The sequence below is a fragment of the Puma concolor genome, chromosome D2, assembly GCF_028749965.1.
Source record: "Puma concolor isolate L17-30 chromosome D2, mPumCon1.1.hap2, whole genome shotgun sequence".
Taxonomy (NCBI): Eukaryota; Metazoa; Chordata; class Mammalia; order Carnivora; family Felidae; genus Puma; species Puma concolor.
In genome coordinates this window covers 85,833,706-85,854,881 of record NC_141677.1, presented here as the reverse complement: position 1 = coordinate 85,854,881, position 21,176 = coordinate 85,833,706, and the positions used below count along the sequence as shown (strand labels likewise).

General features: G+C 49.2%; 1 protein-coding gene across 8 annotated transcripts in view; it reads right to left on the bottom strand.

Moving 5' to 3' along the window:
- Positions 1 to 255: 255 nt before the first annotated feature.
- Positions 256 to 21,176, bottom strand: part of MGMT (O-6-methylguanine-DNA methyltransferase) — a 298,750-nt gene continuing 277,829 nt past the window's right edge. For 5 of the 8 annotated variants that reach the window (XM_086681184.1, XM_086681181.1, XM_086681183.1 and 2 more), the window contains 3 exons: positions 7,859 to 7,998; positions 5,047 to 5,158; positions 256 to 537 (listed from right to left, as the gene is read on the bottom strand). In XM_086681184.1, the coding sequence (XP_086537310.1) occupies positions 329 to 537; positions 5,047 to 5,158; positions 7,859 to 7,998 (461 nt within the window). In that variant the 3' untranslated portion in view covers positions 256 to 328. The other 3 variants (XM_025918237.2, XM_086681186.1, XM_086681185.1) reach the window with 3 other exon arrangements.

Here is a 21,176-nt window from a genome sequence, read left to right as displayed (position 1 = left end):
GCCGGGGAGGCCAGCTTCTCAGGGGGACAGGCCTGCGTCAGGGGGGCCAGGGCCCTGGCGGGTGCCGGATGCTCCCACCTGCCCGGACGGTGGCTCTCAGGCTTGCCGGGCCCCCCACTTTCTTACCCCTGTGTTAACAGACATTAGAAATGGAACGACGACGGTGTGAGAGAGAAACAAACGATGAACAGCGGCCAGTCCTCTGAACTCATTCTGCCGTAAAATGTGGAAACAAGAAAAGGCACACACGCTATGTCCCCCAGGACACGTTCAGTTCTTTTAATACCGCACAGACCACCTCCAATGTGCTAGAACCTTTATGTGTCACTCAAGTATTTACTCCCACAAGTCCTCCGTTCCGCCAGCAGGCTGGGGGCGGGGGATGCCACCCCCACGGGAGCCTCCCGGACAGCTCGGCTTCTCTGCCAGGCGGCCCTCGTGGGCGAGAAGCCACTCCTTTGTGGCCCGGCCTGCGGAGTAGTTGCCCACGGCTCCACTGCTGCAGACCACTCTGTGGCACGGGATGAGGATGGGAAGCTGCAAGACAGAGAGGCGACCCTGTCAGTCTGGGCTCGGGGCCCGCAAGGTCTCTCGGCATCCAGAGCAAGGCCCTTGACCACAGTGATGTGCAGGCCCCCGGCTGGCCGCCTCGGCGCTGTGCACCCCTTGGTCTCTGGGGGTCTCGGCACGGGCCGAGGACGGACACGACACTCCAAGGCAAATGAACGGCGTTTTCCAGAGAATCCCTTCATACCAACGTTTGGAAGGAGAAAACTGTCTTTGGTAAGTAATTTGCGGCGTATGTTTACAAATTTCAAAATCACATTTCCAAGTTACGGGGCGGTAGGTAAAATTTGCAAACGTTTCGAGAAGTGACAGGAACCTTCAGGGAAGACCATACTCATGCAAGGCACTGGAAAAATGTGGCAAACTGGCACAGTTCCTACCTGCTTTTGTAAATAAAGTTTTACTGGAACACAGCCATGTTGTCTGGGGCTGCTGTTGCAGAACAAAGTATTTACTACCAGGCCCTTCATAGGGAAGGTTTGCTGACCTGCTTCATGCTCTGCATTGCACTGGGAGTGCGTCTCCCTTCCTTAATCCCGGGATACTTGGAAGTTTGAGAAACTCTAGTCCTCGTCTGTTCTCACCTGAGCAGCCGCTGCCACCATCTGGCCCCTGGATACCTGGACTGGGACAGGCTGTCCAACAGCATCCCTGAGGACTCGAGACCCGGGGCCATGCCCACCTGCAGCCCTCCCCAGGGCACTGGGGCCTCCCTGTGCACCCACCTCTGGAGACAGACGGAGGAGTCAGGTGCTTAATCAACACAACGACTTCACTAAAAGCAAGACCACCTCATGATGAAAATCCAAATACAATCCTACAAAGAGAAGCCAACCCACCGTTAAAAGGACCCACTGCCAGGACCAGGGACGGTGACGGCTGTCTGGGTGCCGTGCATCACTGGGACACACCAGGAAACGGAAGTGAGGGCTGGGCTCTGTGTGCCCAGGGCCTTCGCCAAACCCTGCCAATCCAACTTACCGGCAGCTCGACATGCTGCGATACTAGTCCCGGAGGAAGGCAGGCTGGCCTGCAGCCCCGGAGGAGGAGGGCCCACATCGCAGGCAGGTCTTCCTACCACACCCTGATGCCCCAAGGACAGGACACTTCCCCCCGTGCCCTGCAGTCCTTCTGCCCTTGCCTGGGGCCAGCACAGGACAGACCCATGGGTATCTGGTCCTCCACATCCCAAACTGGATACCAGAGCTCACAGGTCCTGGATTCGAGTCGGGACCACGGTCACATGGGTGGTTCGTTATTCCTGCAGCCACACGCAGGCCAACAATCCCACCTAACACACTCCCTGTAGTCAATTCTCCCAGCAGAGAAGACCTCTGTCCTCCCCAAGGGTAGGGGGGTCCCTTTCAGCAGTGGTCCCCAGGGGAGCGCCTGGGTCGTCCCGCCACTGGTCTGGGCTGCACTGACAGGAGCTCTAGGGATGTCCGCTGGCAGACCTGCTCAGGGTCTGTTCTCAGGACGGAGTCCACTGTGGAGGGTGGGCACAGTGCGCCTTGCCCCTGCTTTTGATTTCCATGGGGTGGGACACCCACCGGAAGAAGGGACCCGCCACCGCATCCTTTACCCCCGGCCTGAGGCGGGGAGGACTCCCTGACCAGCCGTCCTGGGACGAAGGCACGGGAATGCCCGGCACCAGGTGGGGTCCTGCGAGGGGACCTGTCTGCCCCGCAGCACAGATGTCATCAGCACCTGCCTCTGCTGGGGCTGGTAACAGGGAAGGGGGGCTCATTCCAGCCAGAATTCCTGGGAAGCCCACTGTGGCCACAGCACGTCTTGAGTTGAGCTTTTATTTGAATAAAGCTAATACCCTGCTGTCCTTTATCCACTGCACAGCTGGCCCAGGACACAGGAGGAAAAGAAAGGGAAGGAGCTTACGCCCCTTAAAGCCAGAGTGGACAGGGGCCTGTCTCAAGTTGCTGCCCTCGCCTCCCTGGTGGCCAGTGGGCACTATTTAGAGCATGCCAACTGCAGGGGGCACACCGTGTTCCCACAGTGGGGGCTCTGGGGGATGAATGGTCATTTTGCTTAAAGGCCCCGACAAGCAGTTACTCAGAACCCAAGACTTCCCAGGACAGGACATCTGGTAGATTCTCAGCAGAGTTCAAACCTCTCAGGAGATGGTCTGCCCAGGGGTCCTGGGTAAAACAGCCCTCATTCCTAAGTGGCTGCATCTTGACTGGGGTGCAGGGACGTGGGTGGTCAGTCACGGAAGGCCCAGGACATGCTAGGGTGACGGTTCTCGTTGTTGTGCAGATCACAGCAGTGCTCCATGAACAGCCAGCCAGCACAGCTATAGGAACTGGCCCCGCTCTGGAGACAGACCCTCAGAGGACCCCACCCTGGAAGGGAGCCGGGTGGTACCCAGGGACCGCTCAGCTCCCATCCTGCCTCACCTCCTGAAGCCCCAGACCTGCTGTCCCCAGCCCCTCTCCGTGCACTCACATGTGGCTGTCATGCTCCAAATGTCCTGCAAGGAAAAACGGCCACTCCTGCAGGGCCCTGAAGGGTGAGAGTTTCTCAGAATCCCTCTACTAAGTCTGCAGCTCAACAGAGAGAAGATTCACGTCTCCTACCCCCAAGCTCCAACTCCAAAGACCCGAAATGGACAAAGCGACTAGCGACCAGCCACCCGTCAGCTGAGTTTCTAGGAAAGTGGCTGAACACACGTACCTGGGGTCTCTTCTCATGGCGTCTAGCCGCCCTGTGGCCGTGCACCCACCTCAGCCCGTCACACAAAACGACCCGCCTAGAGTGCCCCCCAGTAGGCCCCGAGCCACACCTGTCTCTGGGCAGAGGGCACAGTCCCCAGTCCCATCCCGGACCCAGCACTCAACGACACCACCAGGAAGAACGTGGCCTGTGCCCGCTGTGGCACATCACACAGCCTCCAACAAGCCTCAGGCCAGGCACGGTCAGCCTTGGGTTACATTTCCTGCCCAAGTTCCCACGGCAGTTTAGGGGCAAGGAGGGGAGTCCAGCCCAGCGGGGGCGGAACCCGGCGCCTGCACATGGCCTCTCCACCAGCTGCCCGAGGGGGATCGCTGGCCTTGTGGGTAACCTGGCTCGGATGCTGAGAACGTAACTTCTCCCGCATCACAAACCAGTCCCTATTCCGACTGCAAGTTTGGGTTGCCATGGGAACGCATGCAGTCTCAGGGGATCTAAGGACAAGTCTCAGGGTCAGGGCGGGTCTGGGGAGAGCTGGCTTCCCGTCTGTGCCATTTCACACACCGGGAAAGTGCCCGCTGCCGCCCCGTCCCGCAAGCAGCCAACCATCCCCGTCATCTTGGGGGGAGAATCACAACATTTCAAGTCTGGAATATTGACTTTGATTGAGGGTTTTTATCAAATACAATAAACAGTCACATTAATAATTGCTTCGAGGACACAACAACGTGAAACTCAAGTTTTGACCGATAAAGATTCGAGCTAGTTTCACAGATGTTTTTAGGTACCGATTCAATTTCCCCACCCAACGCTGACTTCACGGGCGGGCTCTGATTTTCCTCCCTGCTCCGTGTGTCCCACAGACCACAGCCCTACTCCCGTGGAAAGGCAGCGACGGCCACCGCCCCGGCCAGGCTTCATCTTGGGCAGCAACTGCGGGACAGCAGGTCGCTTGCCAAAGACGCACGATTTTTACACAAGAGGCAGGGAGCACCGCTTCTGTCCGTGTTGACTTTGGTGGCGGATCTCAGACGACGAAAACAACCAAGGCCGCCAAAATGTATTTGCGCCCTATGGACATTGCAAAGGATCCATACCCTCTACACCCTCTTCTTGAAAGCCTGTACTGCATAAAATGTAATTTTTATCAATAACCAAGCAGCTCATAATATCACAGCTGCATTGAAATCTTCACGCTGTGAAATCTAATTCATCCAATACTGAATCCATCACTTACACAGACTGTTTCTCAAGTGCTATAAAACTTCCAAACCCATAGATTTGTCTCCAACAAAAATAACACGAAGGGGCCTTTCAATCAATAATGGAATCCCTCTGATTCTGGTGCTGGCTGAATATTTTTTCCAACTTCGCCTTTGTTCTTGTGGTAGCAGCCCACAAGGGAGAGGGCTTGTTTTCACTCGCGGCCTCATCAATACCTAAATCCTGGTGAACAAGTGACACCGGGAAGCTGTAATCAATAGCTCCCTGTGCGTTTTTTTCTTCTGGTCAAATGGTTCAGCCCCACTGACAGCCCTGACACTTAGAACATGATGCTAAATCTTTATCAACAGCCATCTGGGTGACTGGCAGAACAAGACTCGGGGGGTCATTAACGCTCGTGGCAATCTGTGAATAAACTAACTCCTCAGGAATGCGTTTGTTTAGAAAAAAGTGGGGAAACTCTCTGTGCGATGTATTGATCGCCTCTGAACTGCATTTAGCAAATTCTGTCTGAGGATGAGCGGAAGGGTGCTCTTGTGGGGGAGGGCCACGAGGCGTCTCCAGACTCACCTACAGGAGGCTGACCATCCTCCGTGGTGAATGAGTGGGGGGAGGGGAGGGCGCACCTTCCAGAAGGCTGCCGAACCGTCTTACGTAGGCTAGTGAGTCCTCTGTGGAAAACCTGGAAAACCGAGCACTTAGGAAGGGACCAAACCCCCACACGGCAGCAAGCAACCCTTCCTCTGGTGGGGAAGAGAAGCCCGCCCCGCAGCAAGGGCTGCAGTACGAGCCAGCTCGTGTTCGCGTTTATCGCAAGCCACCTAAGGAATGAGTGCACAACGAGCTCCGTGGTGTTCTGCCACATTCCAAACCCATTTTTTTACTCTCCTTCCCAAAAGGTACAATTGCTCTACTCAGCCTAAACTGAGAGAGATTTTCAACGAGCAGCTCTCAGCGATGCTCTGTCGGTGCTGGAGCTGATGCGTGGCGCTCCGCGTTGGGCCTTGTGCTGCCAGCACCAAGGAAAGGGGGCACCCACGTGGGGCAGCCACATCAGTCGTGGCAGGTTCCTGGGTCACCTCTTGGACGCCCCAGCCCATTCCAAGGAGGTTTTAGATCAACTTTACGGGAACCCCGTGAGGACCGCAGAGCTCCCTGGGAGGCTGAGCAGAAGTTGGCTACACCTTCGAAGTTTTTCTCGCAGGCGCACCTGTGGCATGTCGGCACCAGGCCTGGAAGCCCTGCTCCGCCCTGCAGCTGCCGGCATCTCCACAACCGCCTTGCGTGGACGGTCCCCGCATGGGTTACGTGCGGCGCCTGACAACAGAGGGACACGTGGCCAGGCCCCGAGGGCTCGTGGCCTGGCTCGTGCCTGGATGCTCGTGGCACAGGACAGCGCCAAGAGGAGGGACCAGGCGCTTGCTTGGTCCTCATGCCTGATGTCGTCGCTGCCATTCTTGACCTGGGCACGAGGCGGGGAAGTCAATACGTTGACTTTACGGACATTAGAGATTTAAGCCTTGGGAGATCCTATTTTATAAATTTCAGTGACTGAGGCCACAGTTGAAGAGAGATGTTCATCGAGATTAATAGCAAGAGAAGAGAGTCATGCTGGTTGCAGAACAATAAATGTTTCTGAATATTGCCAGGAGCGTGATCGCTGAACAGTGACGGCACGTCCCTCTCAGAGAGTGAGAAACTGCTGTCATCACACAGAAGGCAGGTGCGGGGCTACGGATGCGTGCCGTCCGTTAGCAACGCTTGTTCTCGGAGCAGAGGCGGGCGGCAGCCACGCCCGGGGCCGCGACGGTGGCACCCACCTGCTGCGTCACACGGTGGGAGTCAAGTCAAGCCTCCGTGAGCAGCGTGGGTGACCGACTCTACACACAGGGCACGGAGAGCAGAAATGGGGCCCAGGACACGGATGAAGATCTGGGACAAAGGGAGGATGTCCACAGGATGCCACGACCGCAGTGGGGGGAGGGGGGGAAGGGGACGGGACAGGCAGAGCCCGGCCAGCTTCTGACGTCCTTCTCACAAGGCGCGAAACGGAGCCCGGATACCACGGTGTCCCAGCCGTCTTTCTATCCAGAGCACGGTCCAACTGCTCAACGTGGAGATACAACCTGGGAGAAGGCGGTGGCCTTTCCGAGGAACGATGCGGGTCAAAGTTTGTCAGAAGTGTAAAAAATCATGCTCATAAACCTGATTCCGAGTCATCCTGTGTGCATGGTCAGCGTGTACACCCACAGAGTGTGGAGGGGGTGGACTCTGAAGACGCAGCTGGGCACGTGGCAGCGAAAACACAACAGGACACCCGCTGGGCTCAGCGGCCACGGCCGCCGAGGACTCTAGATGGGGAGATGCGGGCTGGGTGCGATGTGTCGTCCACATCACACGCTGCTCGGACAATCGGATTTTAACAAGGCAGAGAGCTCTTCTCCAGATCAGACATGCGTCAAGACAGTGCGATCCACTGCAATCCTCTACGAGCTGCTGCTTAAACCAAACAAGGCCGTGTTGTGCGGAAAGCTGGGTAATCGCCGTCTCCTAGAGATGCCGGGCTCTGAACAAGGGCAGTCGGTGCCAACTGGCAAGAGCGGCGGGTTGGGGTGTGTGAACGCCCGCCTCGCCCGGGTCAACGGGGATGAAGAGAATTTTGAGGACACACAGCAAAGCTACAGCCATTTTCAAAGGAGGGAGGTCTGTCTGATGTAGTAACTCCTCCCCCGGGATGTGCTGGTTCTATTTCCTCATCCTGACAGCATGGCACGCTTCTATCCTGTCGCAGACGTTCCCACCGCTTCGGGGAGAAACTGTTTCGAATGTGCTAGCAGGCCCCTGCCAGGCTCTGGACAGGCTGACAAGAAAGAACATTCCAGGCCTCACTCAGTTGTATGGGGTCGTCCTCCGGCAGACCTGGCTTTGGGGACAGGGGCGCCACGGCCTCTTCCCCAACTCACGTGGACTTCCGGAGACAGCATGGCCGGCGGCCCAGGTACGGGTATGACGGGGAGAAAGTGCCCTCTGTCCTACGGGGTACAACAGGCGTGCGGCCACCCCACACAGCCCATCCTCTGGGGAGCTCGGCGTGGCCTGGAGGGGATCTCCCTCTCAGCAAAACGCGACTACAGATGCACAGGGGGGACAAGGACATGAAAAGGTTGGGGTGAAGCCACCCCCTGGGGAAGACATGCCACCGTCACCACCAAAAATGGGGGGCAGGGGCCGCTCACCCCTCTTCTGGGGGCCCGTACAGATGCCTCCTCTCCTCTGCTCCCCACGCGGTGCCGCACAGGCCGCTTACACTGCAGGGCCCCGGCCCCCCCCACTCCCGCCGCCACCTGCGGCCCCGCTGACGCACCCGTCGGCAGCGACTTACAGGATTGGTCCTCATCGCTCCGCCCACTGCCCGCGCTGCTCGGGGCCTGCCTGCCAGGGCTGCTAATTGCCGGTAAGAAACCGTTTCTCCGAGTCTGACAACCTTCAGCAGCTTCCACAACACCTGTCTGGTGAACGAATCTGAAAGGCAGAATGCAGAATGACGTTATGTGGACAAGCGGCTCCCGCAGCTCTGATGTAGAAACCTGCCGGTCTTGAGACAGAAAGCACGTCAACACAAACAGAGGTGCTACAGTCAATTAAAATGCGGCCTCCACACACGGTCCCGTCACTGTGCGGGCTGGCCCCTACGCAGCCATCCCAACGCCACGCACCCCAGACCTGCAACCGCCCGCTGCGTCCCCGGGTCCCACGCAGGAAGGACCACGTGATGCTCTTCCAGGACTGGGGCACGCACACATTCGTGAGCCCAGAAGGCCCTGCCTGCCTACTGACTTCAGAACCTCTCAGACTGCTGGGTCACTGCCAACGTCAGCTGGGATACACAAGGAAAAAGGAGCCATGGGCCGGGCTGTGGTTTTATGCTAGGCGGCCACACCCAGCAGCGAGCAGACTCAGAATGCCAGACACCACGTACACGGGGCTGGCAGTGACCTTGGCTACAGGCATCTGCGATGCACAGGGCTGCAAAAATAAAATAACTTGATTCCCATTTTAATTGGCAAGCCACATCAAATCGCGCTTGCTCCTCACCTTGCTGTGGGAGTGAACAGGTGAATGCATGGGAACGTTCTCTCCCTCTGCCTCTAGCTTTGCAAGGGAGGCTGGTCTGAATCGATACCTATTGTCTTTCCAAAGGGAACGCAAGGCTCAGGAGCACTGGACACGGAGCTGTGTCCCCCACGGTGGGGGCACCGAGCCCTCCGGGGGCGGGAGTTCCCGATGGCAACGACAAAGGGAAGGCTTCCACGGGCAGCAGCGGTGTTCCGGAGTGTGTCCATAATAGCACTAATTACACTCGGTGCCAAGCTGGCAAAGTGCGATTTGGTTCTTAAAGGAAACACACCCTTACATGCGTTTTAAATAATAAAAATCACTTCTTAACTGAAGGGAATGATAATCACTTCGCTGGAAAAAAAAATCTGTTTAGTCTTTATTATAACATTAAGCAAATTAAACATCAGCATAATCCAGGTGATACTAGAACAGGGTCATCAAAGAAATTAACTTTGTTGTTCATTAATTTACATGGATTAGTAGAGGGCAAAAAGATAGCAAATGTGCTCTAGTTTTTTATGATATAATTTCAAACTGTACACCATTTGTGGCAGGAGGGTGACTTTGGGGTTAATCAGACTGATTTGTCCTTTTAATTGCTTTCTATTCAAAGAAAATTCATTAGATAATGTTCTCTTCAAAATTCATGAATCAATTTAACTGAAGAAACCACATTAACAGCTTTGGGTTCATTAGCACATGCAGTTGTGTTACTGGCTGATTGCTCGGAGGGTTTCCTTAGGCAAACACACTCTGTTTACTGTGGTTTCTTCAGAAAGGGTTTTGAAATCAAACTGTTCATCATGACTGCTGTTGCTGTTGTTATGCCTCACTTAAGAACAAACAAAAACACACCGAAAAACACAAACAAAAACACAACAAAAAGACAAGGAAGAAAGAGGCGGCAGGCCGCCTGGCAATAACTTGGGGAGAAGGCGATTTCAGGGCCGGAGGTCTTAGGAGAGAAACTGCGCGAAAGCAGTCGTGGAGACCGCAAGAAGCGGGGAGGCCTGTCTCCAGCCTTCCTTGTGCAGCACAGAGGGGTCGCTGTGTGTGTGTTCTGCTGGATGCCGCCCGGGCTTTCCAGAAGAAGAGCCCAGAACTTTCCCAAAGCCGTAGGACCATGAGGAGAGGCGCTCGTGCAAGCTCACCCGGGGGCGCAGGGCAGCTCCGAGAAGCCGCGGTGCCGCTCCAGCGCCTGCCTGTCCAGGTATTGTCCGTATGTGAGCACGGGGTTCATCAGACAGTTTCAGCTTCGCTGTCAATTTTTCATGGGAAATAATTTCTCACCCCATACACACCAGGCCGTGTATTAGGAAAAATAGCTCAAATAAGGCAATATTTAGGAATCAAGCAAGTCGTGTTATAAATGTATCTGAAAACCCAATTTCACCCTGTAGGGAGCAAATGCATTAATTAGTTGGAGCGGCACTCAGCGACAGTGTCTTTGACCCTGACCCGTGCAAAATCAGACCATGAAACTGCTCTTCTTTCCAGGAGGGGCACTGTCGGTTGTTAAATATCGTTCTAAAACGTAGTAAAACCTACTCATAAAAATTAACATACGCTGATGTGGAAGATCTATCTTCTGGAGGTAGAGGTGTCCACGTAAGTCCTCGGCGGCTGGGCCATCATTTCAGGTGGCCCAAAGGGCAGCCATTAGATGATCATCCTTTTCCCTCCCATTACGGTCTCCCTGGGGAGCGGGCATGACCCCAGAGCTGTGCGGAGCGGCCTCTGCCGGCCACATTCTGGATGCTCCTTTCCTTCACCCTCTCCTCCCCACCCTTTCTCCTGCCTCTTCTGGGGCCTGGGTACCACGAGCGGGGCCGTGTTCTGCTGTGGGGCCACCGTAGGCTCCGCTGGGGGCTGGCCTGCTTCTCTGCACTCTGCTCCCTTAAGGACACAGCCGTTTTTGTTTCCACGTGGGTGGCCACTTAAACATGCCCACCGGGAGCACCTACCCCATCCGAGACTGCTTTCTACATTGTCTCTAGCCGGACAGTATGTCATCAGTCTCCTAGGGGCTCACGATGGGGTTACCAATGGCCATGGAAGACGTCATTCTATGTCACGGACACCAGAATTTTATATGTGAGCTCTCTTCTTGCCACTTGCGGGAGCAGAGATCATGGCAGCCTTCACTGGTGTGCCTGCACTGACACAGCCAAGTGGGGCTCTGATGAGGGAGCCTACGCAGATACCATAGTCCTCACGTGCAACGGGAGGAACGGACTCAGGGGCCAAGGCAGACTCCAGGCTGCAGGGTCTTGGATGAGTTGCTTCCTTCCCCTGGGCCTCTGTCTCTTCCCCGGTGATGAACACCATCGCGAGAGCTCCCCGGACGGATGTGTCCTGCACCCCACCATGCACTGCTACGCTCGAGCACAGCTGCTCGGTGGCAGGGCTGGGCCTGGACATCAGGTCTCCTTAAGACCAAGGCTGCCTCCACCATCTCTTCTCCAGTAAGCAAGAACACCACGCTTCGGAGTTCTTTGGGTAGAATCATTCTTTCAAGGTGACTCTGCTGCAGGGTGTGGGTTCCTGAGGAAGGGCCGTCTCTCGGCTGCCCAGGCCCTCGGGCTCTCCACCACCAGGCAGCAGCTAGAGGGCACCCGCAGGTGCAGATGCATGGGTGTGCGCCAGCAGGTTAAGTATGCAAGTATTGTCTCTCTCTCCCTGAGGAGGGAGAAGGGTCTTCCGATGCTCTGAGCAGAGGAATCGCTCGCTTTCTGGTATTATCTCTGAACCCTTGCACCCTGGCCCCGAAGCAACCGGGATGCCCATGTCTCTTTCTGTCGGAAGCCGTCGTGGTCCCCGCTGGTGGGCAGGCCCCGGCTGCTTTCCTCCTCTTTGTCTTCTCAGTACTTGGCTCTGGACCTTGGTGCAGTTCTAGGAGGTGTGTATCTGAGTGGGGTAAGTAAGGCCAAATTATGAGCAGGGACCAAACAGGGTCCCTGAGAACTGGACAGTAGCAGGGAAGATGCAGAGAAAGGGAAATTTGGGAAAGCACACTGAGAAGGTGTTTGTAAATTCCTGGACTCACTCCTGACCTGTGCATATGTGGATCACTCTAAACCAAAGACATGGAGAATGGATGTAAGGGTTCTAGACCGGCCGTTGATTTGTAGGACAGCACACCTGCAGGACCATGGAGTCTGAACAACAAAATGGACACTGAAACCACAACCTACAGAAACCTGGTCAGAACTTAGAGCCAAACCCATCCAGGTTGAGTGCCTCCTAAAAAAAAAAAAAATAGCAGTGCTATACACTGGACTCACACAAGACTGAGAGCCTAACATTCAAAATGATCAGGATACAATCCCAAATGCCTTGGCAAACAGAGAATCATAAAACCCTCAACTTGTCTTGGAAAAGACATTAACAAACATCAAGGCCAAGATGCCACAGAAGTTGGAATCACATGACAAGATTTTGTCCCCAGCATTTTGAGGATTAGTTGACAAAATGGTTAGATATTTAAAGTGTATGATGTGAGAATTTCATATACATGGCCTGGTAACTTTGAAGGATTTTATCTGCAATAAAAATGCTGTAAGAAGGGAAAATACCTTTGAAAGAAATGAAAAGATACCAAGTTTCAAAGAAATACAAGTTATAAAAAAGAAGCAAATGGAAATTTAGTACAGAAAAATACAAAACACAAAAACTGCACAGTCTCAATAGCAGAATGGAGATGCCAGAGGAAACAGTCAATAAACTGAAGTCAACAGAAATGATCTGATCTGAGAAACAGAGAGAAACACGTTAAACAACAAAAAATCAGAAAGTGGATGCGTAGGACAAAACCAAACGGTCTAACAGTCGAATTAACTGGAGTTCCAGAGGAAGAGGAAAAAGAATACAGTGCAGAAAAAATGCTAGTCAATGATAGCTAAAACTTTTCCAATCTGGCCAAAGATATACGACGACAAGTCAAAAGCCTAGTAAACCACAAACAGGACAAGCCTGGAGCAATCTACTCCCACACATATCATGACGAAGCGGGCAGGTAAAATCGAAAGACAAAGAAACTCTCCAAAACAACCAGAGAAAAATGATGTGTTATTTAAAAGGGAACGAGGATTTGAATGCCAGTACGATTCTCATCAGAAACCATGGAGGTCAGAAGGAAGTGAAATAGCAATTTTATAAAGTGCTCGAAGACAAGAAAGAAACTGAGAATTCTATATCCAGTTAAAAAAAAAAAACTCGTCAGAAATAAAGCTAGAATTAAGACATGTTCAGACAGAAACAAAGGTGCTGCCAGTAGAGGTGAGCTAAAAGAATTGCTGAAGGAAGGTCTTTAGCAAGAAGGGACCTCAGACTGGAGGGCGCAGCCTGGAAGCTTAGCAGTAAAGTCAGAACAAAAGGAATGGTAATTATCTGGCTAAATACCCTGGACTGTCCTTCTGATGAGTTCTTTAAAAAAAAAAAAACAAAAAACTGAGAAAAATCTGAGGGTTGATGGGGGGGTGGGAGGGAGGGGAAAGTAGGTGATGGGCATTGAGGAGGGCACCTGTTGGGATGAGCAATGGGTGTTGGTATGGAAATCAATGTGACAATAAATTTCATATTAAAAAAAATTAAAAAGAAAAGAGGCAGACTGGGCCGACTGCTCTGAAAGTTAAGTATGCAAGGATTATAATCCCTATAAAGAGATAATGTAGTCAAAAACCTAACAGATAAACAAAAGCTACAGAACAAGAAGTTAAAATAGCCTCAAAGAAGGGAAGGGAAAAGAGAAAGGAAAAATAGAAAAGACAGAAAACAAATAATTATGTAATAATAAAGTCATAAGAAAACAAGTGAAATAAACATGTAGATAGAAATTCTATCGTACTAATAATTCCATTAAATATAAATGGCCTTTCTTCACCAATGAAAAAATAATAGTGTGCCAGATGGATTGAAAAAATAACCCAAGTATGTGTTGTCTGCAAGAAGTTCACTTCAAATAATAAATAGATACTGATGCGTTAAAACTAAAAGGATGGGAAAAGCACACCATGAAAACGGTAATCTAAGAAAAGTTAGTAACAGACAAAGCAGATTGAGGAGCACAATTTCCAGGGGTAAAAAGGAATGTTACATGGCGACAAAAGGGACGGCTCACAACCAGGACACAGCAACCCAAAACCTTTACGCACCTAACAAGAGAGTTTCAAATAAATAAAGCAAAAACTGACAAAACTGAAAGGAGAATCAGACAAACCCACAATCACACTTGGAGACCTCACTTCTCTCTAACTAACAGAAGTAGTTGACAGAAAATCAAGGATACAGAAATGAAAAACACCATGAGCCAGCTGGTTTCAACTGACTGACACAACACGCTATCCAATCACAGAATATACATTCTTTTCACATGCACACTAAAAACTGACCAAGATACACCACATTCTGGGTCATAAAACAAACTTTAACAAATTTGAGATAATTGAAGTCATTCAAATCATATTCTCTGATCATAATGGAATTAGACTAGATATTAATAACAAAAAGATGACTGGAAACCTCCAAACATTTGGACAGAAAACAAGGCATTTTAAATAATCTACGGGTCACAGAGAAAGTCTTTAGGCAAATCACAAAAACAATACATTGAACTGAATACAACTGAAAATACAGCAGGTCACAATTTATAAGATACAGCTGAAACAATATTTAGAGGGAAGTTTATAGTATTAGATGCATATTTGACAGAAGAAGGGTCTCAAGTTAATAATCTAAGCTTCCACTTTATAAACAAGAAAGAGCAAAATAAAACTAAGGAAGGAAATAATAAAGGTAACAGCAGAAACCAATGAAATGGAAATAAAGAAAATGATAGAATAAAATGCATGAAACCAAAACTGTCTTCTTTGAAAAGATCAATGAAATTGATAAAGCTTTAGCAAGACTGATAAAAAAAAGGGAAGAAACATGTTATCAACATTAGGCATAAAAAAGGGGATGTCATGACTGACTTCACAGACAGTAACTGGAGAATGAAATATTCCTACAAAGAACTCTATGCACAACAATGAACAACATGGATGAAACAGACCAATGTATCAAAAACTACAAACTACCAAATCCTATCCAAGGTGACATAGATAACTGGAATAGTCCTGTAACTATCACCGAACTTTAACTGAGAGTTAAAAATCTTCTAAAATCACTAGGGCCAGATGATTTCACCATTAAATTCTATCAAACATTTAAAGAACAAATACATCAACTCAAGACAATCTTTTATAGAAAACAGCAGAGAAGGGAACACTTCCCAAAACATTTTATGAGATTGGAATTACTCCAATATCAAAACCAGAAAAAGTCCAAATCCAGAAAGGTATAGATTAATATTTCTCATTAACTATGCAAAAATTCTCAACAAAGTGCTGGCATATCAAATACAGCAATATATAAAAGGAAGAAGACAGCAAAATTAAGTGGAGTTTGAGGAGTCAAAGCTGATTCAATATTGGAAAAATGAACCTACATACAAAGCTACAGTAATCAAGACAGGGCATATTAATAGAGAATATATAAATCAGTGGGACGGAATAGAAACAGACCCACACAAATACAGAAGGAAAGGCAATTCAATGGACAAATGATAGTATTGCCAACAAATGGTTCTGGAACAACTGTAAAGCCACATGCACACAAAACAAAACAAAACAAAACAACACAAAAAGATTCTAGATACAGACCAGGTATCTTTTACAAAAACTAAACATAGATCACAGACCTAAAACTAAAAGGACAAACTATAAAACTTTCAGAAGGACATACAGGAAAAAAATCCAGATAATTGTGGGTTTAGGGAAAAGTTCTTAGAGACAGTATGATCCATGAAAAAAAATAATGGGACCTTATTAAAATTAATTTCTGCTTTGTGAAAAGTGCTGTTAAGATACTGAAAAGGAAAGCCACAGGCTGGAAGAACATACTTGCAAAACACATATCTGGTAAAGGACTTGTATCCAAACTATACAAAGAATTCTTAAAACTCAACAACAGGAAAATAAAACAACCCTATTATAAAATAGCAAAAGGACATCGCACCAAAGAAGATCTACAGACACAAATAAACATATGAAGAGATCTTTAAAATCATTTGTCATCAGGGAATTACAAATTAAAACAATGAGGTACAATTTTATACCTGTTAGAAGAGCCACACAAACAAAGCTCCAAATCCAACAGTACTGACTGCTGATGAGAAAGAACATGGAGCATCCGGGATACTCATTCACTGCTGATGAAAAAACAAAATGGTACAGCTACGTGGGAGAAAATCTGGCAGCTTCTTACGAAACTAAACAGAGGCTTACTGTATGAACCAGTAATTGCACTCCTGAATATTTAGTCAACTTATCGGAAAACCTGTGGCCACACAAATACCTCCATGTGAATATTTATCTCAGCTTTATTCACTTATTGATAAAAGCTGGAAGCAACTAAGATGTCTTTCAATGGATAAATGGGTAAACTATGGAACATCCATACAATGGGGTATTATTCAGTCATACAGAGTGGATCATCAAGCCACAAAATGACGTGGAGTTACCTTGATGTGTATTTGCTAAGTGAAAAAAGCAAAAGCTACATGCCGTCTGATCCCAGCTATGTGATGTTTTGGAAAAGGAAAAGCAACACAGATGGAAAACCCTTATATGCAAAATATATGCAAATTAACAACAAAAGCATTTAGAAGACTGGTGGATCCCAGGAAGGGGTGAAGACTGACAAGAAAATCTAAGTGTATTACAACTTATGAACATATGAACAACCTCACTGAAGTTGGCGGGAGGGAAAATTGGTGACCAAAGAAACTCTGGAAACGAGTCTGTAAGATGAACAGCAAAAAGAATTGCATATACACACTCTACTTGATACAGATTCTCATACTACTATATGGTATATTGGACTGGATCAATTAACTAAATGGCTGGTGGAAGGTGGGAGCCAGTTATACTCACTTCTCAATCTATTAAAAATAAACAAATATGAACCATAATAGTAATAGTCTAATGAAGAAAAACATGTATCAACCAAGGCAAAAAAATTTTAACAAAATTCAACATCTATTCATGATAAAATCTCTCAACCATTTAGGAAAAGAAAATAACATCCTCAACCTGATAAAGGTATTGACCAAAAAAAAAGACAAAAAAACAAAACAAAACTCTAGCACTAATGTCACACTTAACTGTGAAAAAGTGAATGCATTTCCCTCAAAAGAAAAATGCAAGGATTTCCACTACTGTTCAACATCATAGTAGAAGTTCTAGCCACTGCAATAAAGCCAAAAAATAAATAAATAAAAGTCATACATTTTGGAAAAAAGAAAACTGTCCCTATTTACAGACAACATGACAGTTTATGGTAAAATACCCAGGAATCTACCCACCCCACCCCACCTCCCCAAAATCTTACAGTGAGTTTAGCTAGGTTACTAGATACAAAGTCAACACAGGAAAATCACACTTGTAGGTTAGTGTTATGTATAAATGGATGAAATGTTGTTAAAAGAAATCAAAGAATACCTCAATAATTTGAGAGACATATTCTGTTCATGGATAGGAAGTTTCAATATAAAAATTTCAGTTCTCCACAAAGTGATCTATAAATTTATTTCCCTTCCAGTCAAAATCCCAGGGAATTACTGTACATATAGACAAGCTGATTCTAAAACTTACATGGAGAGGCAAAGGAACTTGAATAGTCAAAACATTTTGAAAAAGGGAAGAGGGGCGCCTGGGTGGCGCAGTCGGTTAAGCGTCCGACTTCAGCCAGTTCACGATCTCGCGGTCCGTGAGTTCGAGCCCCGCGTCAGGCTCTGGGCTGATGGCTCGGAGCCTGGAGCCTGTTTCCGATTCTGTGTCTCCCTTTCTCTCTGCCCCTCCCCCGTTCATGCTCTGTCTCTCTCTGTCCCAAAAATAAATAAAAAAAAAAAAAAAAAGAAAAAGGGAAGAAAAAACTAGTTGGAGAAATCACACTAACACTTTTTTAAGACTTGCTATGCTGTATAGGAATCAAGATAATGTGAAATTTGTAAAGGGGTAAACACACAGACTGATGGAACCGGACAGAGATTTCCAAGAGACCCACATAAATGTGTCCAAATAGTTTCTGACCAAGTTACAAAAGCATTTCGATGAAAAAAGGATATTTTCAGAAGTGGTGTTGGAAAACTGGATAACCACATGCAAAACACTGAATCATGATATAACTCTTAGACCTTATAAAAATTAATTCAAAGTAGATTATATCTCTAAATGTAAAACTTTAAACTAAAAAAAAATTTAAAAGAAAACTTAGAACATCTTCGTGACCTGAAATTAGGCAAACAGTTCTTAAACATGTCATCAAAAAGCACCATCCATAAATTAAAAAAATAAATTGGGCTTTGTCAAAATGAAAAAAAAAAAAAACCTGGTCTGTGAAAGTCAGTGTTAGCAGAACGTTGCACATTGGGAGAAAATATTTGGAAACAACATACTCAACAAAGAACTTATAACCACAATATATAAAGAACTCTCCAGAGTCAACAGTGTTAAATCACATCATTTAAAAATGGGCAAAAGACTTGAACGGACAGCTCCTTCGAACGGTAAATGTTTGAATAAATGTTCAACATAACTATAAGGGAAATGCCACTTGAAGCCACAATAAGACGGCATTACAGACCTATTACAATGGCTATAATGAAAAGTATATAAGCAAACAAAGGTATATCTACACCATGGACTGTGACAATTAAAAGGCATAAGCTATAGACACATACAGTAATTTGGATGGATCTCAAAGGCATTAAGCTGAGTGACGGAAGCCAGGCTTGAAAGGTTAAATGCTGAGTCCACGTACATGTGTCACGGGGATGGAGAACAGACCAGTGGCTGCTAAGAATCAGTAGAGAGGTGGGGGCAGGGGCGGCAGTGACAACAGAGGGGCAGCAGGAGGGAGCTTTTAGGACGATGAACCCCGAGGTCCTGACTATAGCGTCAGCTACGGAAAATTGACCCGTATTAGAACTCACAGTACTGCACAGTACGAAAAGTCAATTTTACTCTATGTTAACGTAAAAAAAAAAAAAAAAAAGTTGGAAAACATAGAGGGAAACCTTTTCCAATCACTTCGTTTTTAATCAACCTCCCTGAAGTTCAATTGTCTTATAAGACCGATAGCAGAGCCTCGGTCACATTCCCTGCAAACGACTTCCCCTCTCCAAGGCCCCCCTCACCCCCAACGCTCTCTGTACGGTCACCTCAAGGGTCCCTTCTGTTTGGCCCAGCTCAGGGAGACCAAGGACCTGCCTTATGGGTCTCCACCCTAACGCTTCAGGGCTGTGGCTCGGGCGGAGTTCCAGCAGCTCAGCCTGGTGCCTCTGGACAGGCCAGAGCAGGCCACCCCACTGCTCAGCAGGCCCAGCAAGGGGTGCGCCCGTGGGGGCCTTTAGAAACATAAACGAGTCTCCTGGAGACAGCCTTCCCGAACTCCACACTCATCCCCAGCAACCGCAGCATCTTCGGACATTAGGAGCGACTCTCCACCTAACGTGTCAATAATCCATCCGTGCCTTCCACACGCGCCAACATACATGTTACACGGTAGCTACGAGATAGAGGGCAAGTAACTCGATTTACTTCAACATGCTCCCCATGGCCTCCACAGACCCAGACGTAACAGAGGAAAAACAAAGGAAAAACAAGTTTATAGGAGGTCACTCGCGCATGTGCGCAAGCTTGAGCTTCCTGACGGTGGGACAGTGCAGATGCACTGATACGTGAAGTGCATGAAGCGTGTGAAACATGAAGTGTGTGATACATCAAGTGTGTGAAAATCTACTGTGGACCCGCAATCCGGGTCAGGACAGCACAGGGCCACCTACACACAGTCACAGCTCTGCCCATGGGCAGACTGGCCAGGACTGTAGGGGAACAGAGTCCCACATCAACCTTTCCTTTTTATTTTTTTCTGTTTTTAGAGAGCACGCTCAAGTGGGGGAGCGGGCAGAGGAAGACAGGGAGAGAATCCTAAGCAGGCTCCACACTCGGCATGGAGCCCGATGGGGGGCTTGATCGTACAGCTCTGGGATCATGACCTGAGTTGGATGCTCAACCGACTGAGCCCCCCGGGTGCCCCTCAAATCTTTATGTGCGACGTATTACAGAACAGGCTGCAAAACCCTGTGGCACTGGCTGGTGTGCACCAACCCCATCCCCGGAGCAAGGAGACCAATCAACTGATAGGGGGCTGGGGGCCTGGGTCCCGACAGATGGGCAGGGGTTTCCCAGGCAGAAGGGGGGCATCTCACACTCGGGAGACGAGCCCGCAAACAGGGAAGCCTGGGGAAGACGCCTGGGCAGACAGTGGCTGTTTCAGAGGCAAGAAGAGGCTCTCGTCTAGAACCGTCCACGGGCCACTCCATGTTCTACTGTCACTATCTTCCTAAGGGCTAAACCAGAGGGCCTCTTTCCCAGCTGGGAGAACGGGACCTCTGTGACCCGGGCATTGCTGGGTGGATCCCATCCACCCCTTGTGTCAGACTGTAATAGCTTTTCAGCGAATGGTCACTAAAGCCACATACAGAGGCAGAATTCATGGCCTGTAACATTCACAAAAAAGAAGGTACCTTCCTGCTACTCTGACACTCTAAGGCACTTGGCTCACCCACAGTGAGCCAGCCAGCCTCCGCAGGCCTGTGTCCACAGTGATGTCTCAGACACTCAGGGGCCTCTTGGCCTCTCTGGGGGCACAGCTCAATACTCTCTGGCATGTGGAGGGGAAGAAGACACATGAAGGCAGTTGGCCTGGCCATGGCGCGGGCCCCCTGCTCTGTGTCCCACCTTCCCAAACACCACGCAGACACAGAGCCTCCTGAGCTCTTAGGAGCTGTCGCTAATTTTCCACTAAAGTCCTCAATACCCACTCTGCAAAGCTGACATCACTATCCTCATTGAACAAATGACAAAAATCAGGCTCAGTGCCATGGCTTGACTACTGTCCACACAGCTGGCTGGGTGCTGGACTCGTCTACTGCTCCCTGGGGCCTAGAGGGCAGGACCTGTGCACCCTACTGCCAAAGTGGCTTTTGGTGACAGGGTCCCTGTCTGTCTGTAAGCTAGTCCCAAGCTCAGTGGCTTGGCTAAGGCCTTCTGTTCTGGATGAGCCTTTCTGAGCTCCCCCTCTTCAGTGTCCACTTACCAAGTTCTTCTGAGAAATGAAGACCACACCATGAGTGAGCGATGGCAGACAAGCCCTGTGGTTTTGGGGTGTAAGCAGTGACCGTGCGAAGGATTAACCGCACGAGTGACTTTGACAACGGACAAGCCAGAGAAAACCTGCCTCTGTCCCCAAAACAGAGACGTTAATGCCCATACCTTTGAGACCCTTCTATAAAAACTACGTGCAGACAGTAGTTGCCGCCCCCGACGTGCATCTGGTTCTAAGCCCGACATTCCCCTGCAGCCCCGACGGACTCTCCCAGTCACCCCAGGGACACCCCAGGGATGGGCCCGCGCCCAGTACGGCTACCTGTGCGCGAGGCTCTGTGGTAAGACAACCCGACGGAATGCTTACGGAAG